Source organism: Oxyura jamaicensis, chromosome 13, assembly GCF_011077185.1.
Source record: "Oxyura jamaicensis isolate SHBP4307 breed ruddy duck chromosome 13, BPBGC_Ojam_1.0, whole genome shotgun sequence".
Lineage (NCBI taxonomy): Eukaryota > Metazoa > Chordata > Aves > Anseriformes > Anatidae > Oxyura > Oxyura jamaicensis.
The window spans coordinates 15,103,910-15,117,383 of NC_048905.1; the positions used below are offsets into that span (position 1 = coordinate 15,103,910).

The 13,474-nt window shown below is 41.6% G+C and overlaps 1 protein-coding gene across 2 annotated transcripts in view; it reads right to left on the reverse strand.

Annotated features, from left to right (window-relative positions):
* Window positions 1-408: 408 nt before the first annotated feature.
* SPOCK1 (SPARC (osteonectin), cwcv and kazal like domains proteoglycan 1) overlaps window positions 409-13,474 on the reverse strand; it is a 281,971-nt gene continuing 268,905 nt past the window's right edge. For both annotated transcript variants that reach the window (XM_035338420.1, XM_035338419.1), the window contains 4 exons: window positions 8,312-8,533; window positions 7,629-7,691; window positions 2,796-2,933; window positions 409-1,996 (listed from right to left, as the gene is read on the reverse strand). In XM_035338420.1, coding sequence (XP_035194311.1) covers window positions 1,806-1,996; window positions 2,796-2,933; window positions 7,629-7,691; window positions 8,312-8,533 — 614 coding nt within the window. In that variant the 3' untranslated portion in view covers window positions 409-1,805. The remainder of the gene's footprint in view (window positions 1,997-2,795; window positions 2,934-7,628; window positions 7,692-8,311; window positions 8,534-13,474) is intronic.

Sequence of the window (13,474 nt, forward strand, 5' to 3'; positions counted from 1 at the left end):
ACTGTCTTTCCCTTCATTTTGAAACCTTGAAAATGCCTTCTCATGTAAGCATCCATGCTGAGATGTTTACGTGATTAGGGTTTTCATTAAATGCTTCCAACCAATGTGGCCTTTCCTGCAACTTCTCCCAGTGAGAGAACTGGCTCTAGCACACTGCTAAGGGCTGCTGTATGCTTCCCAGGTGGTCAGTCATGTTTACTGAGCCTGACATTGAGGAGAAGCACTGAATGGCAGCCTCTAATCATGAAAGCCATGAGGCAGAGAAGTCACACACACACACCCAAGTCACGCAGCCAGAGGGGGAGCCGGGGATGCTCTCCAAGTGTGTGCTCACCAGTGGACCAGAGTTATATACTAGCCATCTACAACCAAAAGGCTTCCCCCCCCCCCCCCCTTTTTTTTTTTTTCCCCTTTAGAAATATTGATCTGCCAAATGCACTCCTGCTGTAACTCACGGACATCAATGGGCAGCATTTCTGAAAAACAGCAAAAATAATGAAAGGTCACCACAGTATATTCTTGCATCAGAGAACTGCCATGGGAAAGGACACAGCAAATAATTTAATGTCAGTGTGCTGTGATACAATTGTAGAGCTATAAATACAGGGATGATGCTGAGGGAGTCACAGATTGTGTTTTAATACTAGTCTCTTTTACATGTGTGTTAGGAGTGTGCAGCTTGTCATGCCGAGCAGGGGAGTTAAGCTTTAGAAACACTCCCACTTAAAGTTGCTATTTTAAACAGGCCAAATAAATATTAACTATTTAAATTATAGAAATGACAGCGTATTACTTTTGATGGTTAGTGTCTTTGAAAGCTATACAGCTTTGCAATGAGGGATTAGCTTAGAGTAAATAAAGACCAGACAGACCCACGGTGTGTGAGCTGGGAGCAGAGGCTGCCCGTGTGACATTAGTGCACTTAGTGCAAATGAGTTCAGACAGGGGCTGAAGAACGCCTGTGGAGGTGGTTATGTTGCTACAAATTGATGACACTTTCTTAGCTCGAACACTTTGATAGTCAGACGGACTCTGTTCCCTGCCCACAGGGCTCGGTCCGTGACAGCTGCAGGTTCTCAGCATCTCTCAAGATCAAGGCCATGCTGCTTAACCAAAATAACGCTGTCGGAGAGCTGATCTGTGCTCCAGTGGGTTTGATTTTCAACGTGGGCTGGACTAAGCCTGTTGGACTCATTCTCAAAGAATGTAAGGAAAATAAAATCCGCACCAAACCAGTGGGTTTCTTTCTGGATTAAGCCCCTGGTGCTAGGAAGCCATAAATCAGTATCCAAAGAGACTTACTCTACAGAAACACAACAAATATGGAATAGAGAAGGAGATGCCTACTTTCCTTTTTCATGAAAGAAAAATTACAGCTTCTGATATGATCCAGGTAACAATTTATGATACAAATTGTCTATGTTTGATAAAAAGAGAAGGGCTGCTAAACCTTGTACCAGTTTGCTGAGCCCCTTCTGTGATTCTTCTTTCACACAATATATTCCATAAGCTGTGCAATGAGGATTAAGACATGAAATGTTTTTGAAACAAAATTCATTGCCCCTGTGGATTAGAACAAAAATCCCCCAAACCAACTGAACAAAAGCTGAATTACAAACAGTCCTTGCTGAAAAAAAAAAAAAAAAAGAAAAAAAGAAAAAAGCTGTCTTCCAAATTAAACAGACCATACAAAATTAAACTCGGTAGAGAGGGAATATTTGTGCCAGGTACTCTCAGATACAATTGCAGAGATATGATGTGACTTGCAATATTGTGCAAAATGTGAGTCCTTAGAATGATGGGCACTACCATATATAACCAATTTCATCATCCTTATCGTCATCTTCATCTTCGTCATCTTCATTAGCTGCTCTTACATGAATCTTCAGTTTTCCTTCTTTGTCTTTTTTTGCTGCTTCAGGTTCCTCTTCCAAATCATCCAGCAACACAACGGATCCACCACTGCCAAAATCCCCTGAGGTTTCTTGCTCTTCTTCTGAAACAGGTAAGCAGGAACAGTCATTTCCTCACATGACACCCAATCCCTTGTTCGTCAATACCCTTGTCATTCAAGCCCATCTGCAGTGTTATTTTTAAAATTAATTCTCTCAGCTTTTCTTGAAACAACCTCTAAATTTCAGTTTTTATTCTAATGGGACATATATATACATATTCACTCTAAGAAATTTACTTGTGTGGAAAACTGTGCATTACCCTACACCCAGATGCTCACCTCATTTTAAGGTATTGACAGTTCACATGCATCCACAACCATCACTAAAGCCCAGTACCACTGAAATCTTGCTTGTGTTGGTATAAGAGCTAATTGGTGAGTTTACGTACGTACAAAATATTGTCCTGTCAGCAATTTTTTGGGCTTTGTTGTTAATTCTTAAAATTTCACAATTTGGCCTTCCTTTGTTTGGAAAGACATTGTTCATGATGTTCCTGTCAATGTGTGCTCCAAAGTATACAGAACAATACATTTAATAACCTTGTATGGCAGTCCCATAGCCTTAATTAGCAGTGACTACATATCCCAAGCTGGCAGCAAAAATACCTTCTTATCAGTGAAAATGCATGCTTCCTTCTGCTGTAGCCCCTCAGTCCAAAGGACAAAGATGTGTATACGGGCCCATTTGTAATATGAATGGGAAAATAAAGGAGCACTCTGAACACTGGTAGTTACATTTCCCTGTTGTCACTTGTGTTATCGTACTTCATCTTACAGCAATGGCAGGGCTTACAACGATGTTAATTCCTTTGCTATCTGAGGAGAGACCATCATTACTCACCACAACTAACTGTCCCTTGTTTTCTTGAGCCAGCTATCTCATTCCCGTATTTATCAACACACCAGCACTGCCCTGTGCTGCCGTGGCACTGAGTGGCTTTGTAATAACCTTCTTCATTGCACCGTGGGATGAAAGCACCTGAATAAAATATAAGGTATAATCAGTAATACAAGCCTCTATACGATCAAGCAGGCATACAGAGTGTTATGAATTTGTCTCAGTTACATGAAGATCTTCACAATGTTGGCAAGGAAGTACTTGTGATTATCTGGAGCCTAAAGGGGAGCAGAAATTATATATGATTAACTATTTTCAGGCACCCTGGTCACTGCACAGTGCATGAATGCTTGTGATAGCACGTGGAGGGTGAAGGCATATGCTACTAAAGATAGGTTTTGTCTGTCTCCGAATGATTGATATTCGCAAAGAGCCTCTTGCAGATTTAACTCCGGGTTTTAAGCTTTTCTTCCCAACTGGAATATTACCCCAACTTCATTAATTCTGCATTTCCCTTCCATTTGCACTCCTTCAGTGTTTATCATACAAGTCTTTCCACAACACTGTAATTATCCCTGGAAGGTATCTGCCATCTGCTTGCTATTCATATTAATCGCAAGCACAACTTCTGCCTTACTGAGAGTTCCCATGCATAGAAGAACTAATGCATAAGCTTTACAGAAAGGGACAACAGGATCTGAAATCCCTAAGTCTTCAGCTTTGAAGTCTAAGATTTATCTCACAATAAAACCGATACAGTTCAGCCCTGCAGAATGTGGTTCCTTCTGGCTTCCACAGACAGGCAAACTCTCAGGAGGAACCCGTGTTATTGTTCCCACCACTTTCAGCAGGTACAGTAAATGTTCTTCAGTATGAAAAGCTCTCTTGTCCTTTGAGACTAGTTAGCTTTATTCCCAGGGGAGGTCAATACAGTCATTTTCCATTCTTTGCCAATTGCTTCAATTTGAAACATGGCAGAAACCCACCCTTGCCCCACATCTCTTGTCTCAAATGACTTTTGAGAAAGCGTTTTCTCCTTTGTCAAAGACACCTGTGATTTACTGGTCACACTGTAAGTTTTTAAACTAGTTCTACGTGTATAGCATCTCTTCCGACAATTCAAGTGTCAAAGGGTCTATTTCCACTACATTTCTCAAAGAAAAAAATGAATTAGAAGGTGCTGCCCAAATGCCATCAAATTTTTTATAGAAAAGACATAAAAGGGGACGTCAGTCAATCTCAGATTTATATAGATATATAATGAATCATTGAATTTCCAAGCTCATTGCACGACAGCACTTTTCTAATATTTAAATGCCAGTAATGTAGTTCTAGAAGATCAGGACAGAAATCTTTGAACATCAACAGAAATTTTTGTATATCTGATCAGTTTTGGAGACTGCTTTACTTTCATTAAAGAAACTATTTTAAATAACTTCAAAGCATGGCCTTATGGGTCGTTTGCTTATGGGAACCACCCTTATATTAACGTGCAAGTGTAAGCACAATGACGACTACTAAAGACTCATTTTTGCTAATTATAAAAAAATGGTTCTAAGAATCAAGCACAGGTATTCACCTTTGCAGGTTTTTGAAATTTACTGCTGAACGTTTGATCCCTTATTTCAGTATTTTTCATATTTATGCTCACGGCCTTTGTTAAACACTTCAGGCGTTTATCAGACTATTCAAGACCTTGGAAAAAGTGCTGATTTTCTCTGGTGCTGATTTTCAGCTGGTGGAGCTTGCCTGCTATATCAGTTGTGCATCTTTCTCCAGGGAACAACCAAAGGGGGAACCTAGGTGGCTTTGCAGCGTGAGCAGAGAATGGTCTCTGTATTTTAAACTGTCTCATCCTTTCTCTTTTCCTTGGGCAATGCAACCTTTCCCTTCTTTGAAGCAGGCCTTTTCATATAGTTTTACTGTTTTTCTTGTAAGGTATTAAAATGTTCCCTGCTGACTGTAAAAGCCATAGATTAGAAAAAAAAATATGGCCCAGGCTGACTGCCAAGATAACTGTGTGTGGAAAGGATTCACACTTTGGGTCGCAGCGTGGAGTGGAAGGTACTTCTCTTTCTGTAGGGGAAAGTTGTGCTAATTTGTATGTGACACTGGAACTTTAAATATTTAGCACATTAGTGTCACGGTGTTTGCCAACCATCAGGGAGAAGACTGCAGCATGTCCTTGTCAGTGTGTCAGGTGCAGGTGATAATCCGGTGACAACAGAGAATCACTGGAAGCAAGTGTTGCATAGAGTGATGGTTCATCCTGTAACCCCCCACAAAATCAGCCTCCGCGTGCATTAGAAACAAGCTCTGCCTACAAGTTTTGGTGGTATGAAGCATGGCATCCAAACAGTGCACTTAGCAGGGACTTTTCCCTCCAGAATTTTGTTGGGCATCTGAGAACAGCTGTGCAGTTTGGAAAGAGAAAGGAGGTCCCATTTCCTTTCCCTTCAATGCTTGTGCAGCCAGTGCTTTGTGGTGGGGGCTGCTGCTAGAGCAGCTTCGCTATTCACCACTTCACAGCCTTAGTTGCTCCCCACTGACTTCCTCGGGCTAGGGAATCATGCTTCCCCTGTCTCTCTCTGTCCCCACAGTATTTAATTATTCCCTGCAAACTGGAACAGCACTGCTGCACCTATATCCTCTTTATGGATCCAAGTCTAGGTCTCTTAGTTCTGCATTCTTTCCTTATCTATATAACACTCCCGTTCCTCAGAGGACATGGGGAGAATAATTATATGCTAAAGATAGTGAAGCACACAGGTAAAAGCTTGACAGAATTAAGTGCTAGCTCCCTGTATTAGCTATTATACCAGCAGAATTCACAGGGCTGATATAGAAGAAAATAGTGACGGGAGCAGAAATTTATTACCTTAGTGATGTGGGAGTAGCATTATCAGGATGCACAGTTGTATGCTCTAAAAGTACGCTCTCTGCAGTTAATTGTACTCTAGATAAATCTGGTAGGAAAAGATGAATAGTGCTGTTTACTTTTTAATTCAGTCCCCTGGGATGCTAGACTCTATTTGAAAGTCTCCGAATTCAACATATCTAATGGCAATTGCTTTGAAGTACTTTGTTGCAACTGTCATGTGTGTTGAAAAGTATATAGAGAACAAAATATCAGAAGTCATCATTTTTTATCAATGGATACAAGTGAACAGAAATCTTCCTCATGCACACTGTCCAGACTGTAAATGCTGTACTCTGTATGTCAGGGACAGAGAAGGAAAGAAAATAATTAAAGCCTAGTTTCTCTGAAAATATTCATCTCTCTTTTCAAACTTTACTGTTGCTACAAGCAGTATTTTTGTCACGTGTACGTTTGGTTTTCCATTTGCATGACTTTTCACTCAGTGAAGAGACAAGACACAGTTTTCTGCTGTATAAATAACCATGAGATCAGATTAAAACCTCACAGACAGGTGTCATTATGCAGGCAGACTTTCAAGGTAGGTGAAGCAAAGAGCTCTTCTCCACGATATTTTCTAGCTTATGGAACAATCTATGCCTGGCACTTCTTGATTTGTTGAGCTTACCCACTTTTACCCTTTTTTTTTTTTTTTTTAATACAGTTGACTAGGAGTTATTTGTGGTAAGGGACTGTTGTTGCTGCTGTAACTCTGTCATTTTGCTATTGTGATCAGATCCCAGTGACATGCCGTACAGCTGCCTGCGTGTTGTACTACCCGCAACACCATCATTATTTTTCCCACGCACTGGAACAAACCACTTATGTTTCAACCTAGATGACATTTACTGCATACAGCAAATAACAGCAAAGCATAAAATAAATATGGGATAGCCAAATCTATCTGTTAGGAACTGGGCTTCTTATTTTTGCAGGTGGCTTTGAAAATCATGTGACCCATGAGACAGAGCGCACAGTGGCTTCCTCCACCAGGACACACGTTTGAACAAAAATGCAAAATGTTTACTGAATGTAGCACACACACAGCTGAGCGATCAATCCTCCCTTCACTCCCACTGCGAGGCACAGCAGGAGCTGCAACTCTGAAACATCTTAATCTTTATGCGAACATGCTATGAAAAGATGATGGAACTAAACTATAATCCCCGTAGCCTTTGGGAATATTTATTCTAATTTTAAACCAAATAATCCAGGCTGGGATTGTTTCTAAGGTACCTGAACCTTGAGTTCAAAGCACTGGCTTCTGGGTTTGGCAAAGAGGATCTTTGCAGAAGTGCTGTTTGCAGGGTCTGCTAATGAGCATCTGGAAACATCAGAGTACAACCTAAGAGCAGCCTCAGAAGCAGACTGAAGCCTGAAATGCATTTCAGCAGAGCTGCCATGTGCTCTCTGTGCTGCAGCTTGTAATGCTGGTGAGAAGGGGTTTGGTTTGAGTGTCAAATACATGGAATACACTGAAATACTTTTAAGTAGGATTAGACAAAACAGACCCCCAAGGCACGTATGCATTGCACCATGACTGGAAGAAGATGTGGACCTGTTGGCTATACACTGTGGCACCTTCCATCCAAAGTGGGAGGCTTGAGTGTGAAGCAACTTCTGTGCTTGGTGCTGACCTCCCAGGTGATGAAGGCAATATTACACACTGCTCAGAAAAGGCTTTGCATTTCTTGAGAGCTGTAAATTAGTTGTAAACCCGTTGCCATGCTGACACCTGTTCTGTATGTTGCTATCTCATTATTTGTTTAATTTCATAGTTTCAGGCCTATACTCTGTGGTGCATATTCCTGATTCAAAACATTAGTCTCTAATTGAAAAACCATTACTGCGTATAAAGTTACAATAATCACAGAAGCTTTAATTAGTTGAGTAAATGAATGGCAAGTAATCGAACTTACCCAGCAGACTCTTCCCTCTACTTAGCTTTTGAATTCTATTCATTTCGTTCTGGCAAGGAAGGCCTAAAATATAATGCATGAGAATCAGTTTCCAGATGGTACAGGACAGACTCTAATGACTGGCTTCACTCCTGACATGAAATGTAGAATACAGTACACCTGGGAATGAAAGAGGGCCATATGCTGGTACTGTACTGCAAAACAAATTTATGTCATTAACTCTACTAAATTAAAAAAAAATATAAATTGCAACATACTTTGTTTGAGACTACTGTTTGGGGGCCAGTTTCATTGTTAAACTGTTTTTCTTTTTTTCACCAAACTGATATAATGCCAGCTCTCTAATTTTTGATTTGCTAATAGACTAATTTCTGCATTAATAAGAGTAATGCAGACTAATTTCTGCATTAATAGGAGAGTAAGTTCTTGAGCTTTCTACAGCTTATTTGTAGACTGTGTGCCGGCACTTATTACTGATTTTTTTTAATCAAGGGATGCTAATAGTTCATCTGTGACATTAAGCATAGTTACACGATGCCCTTTTCACACCAGTGCTAAAGACACGAGCTTTGTAGTGTGGCTGACTACTGATTACAAAACTATCCCTACAAGCAGATCAATCAAAATTTAAGCTCAGGGAGACCCAAACAACTTCTCTTTGTACCACAAATTGTACAACTCACCACCTGGCTTCTGGAAGCAGTAGCACCACTCATTGTTGGAAAGCTTTCCGTCTTTGAAGGAGTCACAGGAGTTGAAGAGAGGCTTGACACATGGCTCATACTTATCAAGATAAATGGCACTGATCTCTGAGGGATCCAGCAGCAGGTCGTAGTTCATGTCAAGTTTGTTGAACATCCAGCCTAAGGAATCCTTACAGATTGGTAGGATGCTGGTGTCAAATCCTGTAAGAAGACAAGCAAATATCCCCAGCTGAATACCAGCATGCTCACTGCACAGGAATCATTGCTAAGCTGAAGCCATCCTAATTTCTTTTTGGCTGGACTCTGAACATTAACTGGATTTGCCCAAACCAGAACAAAATTCTCAGGCTGAACTGATTCAGTAAAGCCAAGCACGGTGGCAGAAAGGAGCACTACTCATATGCTTTAGGAGCTGCGGGGTGGAGAGGGCTGAGATTCGTAGCTGATTACTGTAATTCAAAGTTATTTCTACTCAAAAAACATCACACATACATTTCCTTTTCTTTTTTTTCCCCCTGTCCTCAGTCCAAGGGTGTTGGCCTCATTCCAAAAAAAATGAAATGTGATGAGATAAGTCTGCCTCCACTCATTTTTCAAACCAGGCTGAGTCCCAATGCAATTTAAATCCTGTTTCCAAGACCTGTTTCTAGTTCCCTGATCAAATTCTTTCCTTGCATGCTCTCACCTTCTACTTCTCAGCCCAACTTTTCACTCTTCAAAGCCCTGCCTCCCATGGTGGACAACAACATGCTTTGATCTGGATCACGTACTGTTGTGGAGGGTCAGGGGTATGAAGGGAGGAAGCGTCTCTCTCGCTTGACCCTCCCTGAAGAATGGCAGTGCTTCAGCTGGGTGCTCCAGAGACCCGCACGTGCTCCTGAACACCTGACCAGCATTATTTGTCCTTGCCTGCTCCAGGATAGCGCAGCAAAGGAGGATTCTGCTCTTCTAGCACTTTGGAAATCATCCTCATCACTCATTTTAATAGCACAAATCCTTAAAAGACTGCAACAGCAGTGATACCACAGGAAGACCAAGTCATGCATATGGATACCCACCATGTATACGAGATGCATGTGCCAGTATTTCGCAGTTTCCACAAAAACAGAGGCATTGCCTTCCTTCACAAACAAGACAGTGCATTATGCGTCCGTACTGGCACTGCATTTTTCAGTGCTTGGTACAAACATGGACTAATTTCCTAATTATTTATGATGCAAGAGAGTACATTTGTGCTAATAAATCTGAGAATAAGGATCTCGGTTCCAACAAGGACTCAGGAACATGCATACATCAGCTGTGGATTTACATGTACAGACGGTACCTGAACCTCCTACCCCAGCACCACGTGCTCACGTTGCTTCAGCTGCATGTGATAAGCCTGCCCCTGCACTGTTTGTTCTGCTACGCCACGTGGAGAAGCCTGATGGGCTTTTTCCTTTTGCTGCATCTTTCATTGAAAGAGGTCAAGCTTAGCCTCATGTGCTGTAAGTGTCAAGTCCCATTTCTAGATGCTGCTTTGTTAAAGTGAAACCTAAGATGTTGCTGGAATCACGCTGACAGTTTGTCCAGGCTCTGCAGCCTACCTGCTATTTTAAGCATTAATCCAAGGGAGGGCAGTGCTTTGTGCTGGAAGCTGTGCTTTTTGTGTGCAACTGCAGCTGAAGGTTGTCAGTGACATGGAGGAACAATCAGAAGGGTTAACTAATGGGAAGGTTTGTGTCATTCATAATACATGTTTCTCGAAGAAAGGAAGAGGCTAACACCATTTCCTCAGCGCTAGAGGCAGCTTAGGCAGCGAAGAGAGAGATCATGCTGAACATTTCATCACATTTTTGTGCCATTATCTCCTCTAATGTTATCTAACCGAGTTTGAGCACAGTGAAAAAGAAAAAGGCTGTATGAATAGAGGTAGGGAGGAAGCCTGCCTGCCTTGCTGAAGCAATTAGGACTATTCAATTATTTTATTCATTTGAAAAAAGGCGAGCAGGATTTGGTCATTCTGCAATCCCTTGTTGAGTGAAATGACTTCAGAATCCTCAACTTTGCCTTTGCAGAGCTCGAAGGTGCGGGCTGGTGCAGTGACTCCTGCCTTGTGTGGGGTGCCTGTTGTGCCAGATTCCCCTCCATGGGACACGTTAAAAGCAGACAAACAGGCAAGGGGCGATGATGTTCAGTTGCATGGTGGAGCTAGGATCAGTACGCGATTCAACTAGCCCAGTTTAACAGTTTCTGGGGAAAAACAGCTGGGTTCTGCTGGCTGCTTTTTTCCTGCATGGATGCCATCTCTGGTGATGGTCTTCATGCCATGTTGTGGCACTTACTGCTGCTGAGGTGAATAACTGCAAGGTCTGCTGTGCAACCAGTTCAGCATGGCATGTGTTGCTTGGCCCTGCGACTCTCTAAAGGTCATCTAATTGGCAAGGATCAATGCAGGGAGGAAGAGATCCTGGCAGGAACTTGCCCCTGACAGTGCCTGTGGATTATTTTTGAGTCTTGTTTTCCTCCCTGCTGGGAAGTCTTTATCTGTGTGTACAACATGCACTCAGTGATACAACAGCAGCGTGCCCCCAGCACTGAGCTGTCTGAGCAGATCACAAGATAGTGACTGATCTGAATACGAAGCTGCTCTGTGACATACCATCAGGGTTTGAATGCAAGATACAATCATGAAAGGTCACTTACAAAGACAGTTAATTACATTAGATGAAGAGTTTTGATTGGAATTTCTTATAAACAAGGGAGCTTTCACTATTGCGACCGGAGTTCCAGATTAGATTTATTAAGAGGCTGTGCTGTTAAGCAGTGCTGCATTTAGTCAGTGTGGTCTGGAAGTGTTAAATATTACAGCAGCAGGTGAAATGGAAAGCCCTTAGCTAGATGGTTAATATCAGTGAAAAGGCTAATTCTTTAATTACCCTTCAGTATGTGTTTGAAAATGAAGAGTAGCATCTACTTCCACTGCATATCATCTCCTGGTAAAAGCTACCACCCATGAATCACCCTGTGCAGTCCTACACCTGCAGTCCCAGCCTCGCAATGCTGGATGTTCTCTGCACCCAGCAACAGGAATGAAAGCAGCGTGTGGCCTGAGAGTGCAGTGCAGGCTCTGACTTAGTGTGCAACCAGGGCAGCTGAGGGAAAATGGTTCTCAGGGCTTACCTAGCTTCACTGGGAGGTCACTGTGCTCCCTCCCATCAGGCTAGGTAAGGCCAAATGTTGTTGAATGAATTAACTCAGTTTTGGAGTTCTTTGATATACTCGCTTAGAAATACGACACCGCATGTTGGATGAAATAAGCCACATACTGTAATTCTGTAATGAAAGTAGTGCTTGGTTAGTAGGCTGGAACCCCAGCACAGCAGACCTGGCTTAGCAGCAGCCTCAGTGAGATCTTTCCTGCATCTTTCTGTGCATCAGCTCAGCCCTGCAGAACCTACAGTGAGAAGCAAGAGAAGGGTGCAGGCTTTGTATCCCTCCTGCTCTTGGCTCCTGGGCAGACGCTGCCAACACAGATGCCAATTAGTGTCAATTGTGGTGGTGGTTGCTCTCTCCTGGACACCTGGTCACAGCGACCTGGATTGAGACCATCACATTTCTCGCTCCCACTGACGGCTGTTTGACGTCCTAACAACGTTCAGTTGCTACGGATCTGGAAGGAATTCAAACTGGTGACCCACATGTGAAAGTCTACGTGTCCCTTTAATGCCTAAAACATTCCACCTTCTCTGAATTAAAATGGAATTAAATTAGGAAAAAAACCTATAAGTGAAAATCATAATTAAAAATAAACACACCTTCTGGCACATGAAATTATTTTCCCTCTCTTCAAGAGTTGACTTACATAAGCAAGGTTTATTTTATTAAAGTATACTACAATTAAATTAACAGGGGAATAATTAACCTAATTTCCCCCATCATTTAAAATAAAGGAAGGAGGAAAATAAATGTTCCCCAGAAAAGTGCCTTTATATTGCATAGATCTCTGGTACAAGAAAAACAACTCCCACTCCAGCTAAAAAGAGTATCTAGATATAACACGGGGATGCTATGAATTATCAACAGGCTCAAGAGCAATTTGAATCTGATCTTAGTACTTAATTAGTTTTATTATTTCTTGTTTCAAAGCATGTCCCTGAGTTACTAATATTATTTATTAAGGATATTATAATTGCGCAAAGACTGTGGAAGACAGAGTTCCTGGACTATGGCGCTTTGTTGGGATCTCACGGACAGCACGTTGAATGAAGGTTTGAGATTTGATGCACAATGACTTGCCCTTATCTCTTCCCTTTCAGCAGAGTAAAAAAAGAAGACAAAAAGGTACTCCTTTTTTCTTCACCCGGGGGGTGAACTTAATACACTCAAAGAGCTTATTTACACTTACAGTAACATCTTGAAAATTTAATGTAGCATAGAGAAGTCTCTGCTGGAACACCTTCTCTAGACAGCTGATGTGTCCGAGGCATCTTAGTCATCACATCCCACCATCTGTTCCTTTTGCTGCCACAGGGGCATACCCGAAATGGATTACTTTGAGGATGTATATGCCTTTTAAGACTCTACAAGCTTAACCAAGCTTGCTCAGCTTAATGAAGTGATCAGCCTAGTGAGGAGGAGAATACATGCAGAGTAACAAAAAGAGGTACAATGGGTACATCAGAGCATATTTCCAGAGCCGTGTATGTCCTGTTTGCGTTTGTGTCCAGGATTGACACAAATGTTTTTTTTCAATTTGGGTATACGAACTTTGTTCTGGATTTTGAGCCCTCTTTTATTCTTACAAATGTTTGAAGCTGAAGTTAGAGGAAGCCAAATCCTGCTGTCCTTATTCTGTGTGTATTTGCAGTGCTACCACAGAGAACCAGAGCTGCAGAATTTGGCACATGCAGATCAATTTGTGAGTACTGTTGCAATTTCTTAAAAAGAAAAACAAGCTGAAGATTTGTGGCATTTAGAAATGATTTGGACATCTTAACTCAAAAAGTTTCTTTTCTTTTCTTTCCTTTTTTTTTTTTCTTTTTTTTTTTTTTTCTCCTGACACACAGAAAATAAGAAAATGTGCCAAACTAAGTCAACAATCTAAAAATGAACATTGTTGAGATCAAGTGTTTAAGATCATCAAGGCAGCCTTTCATATAA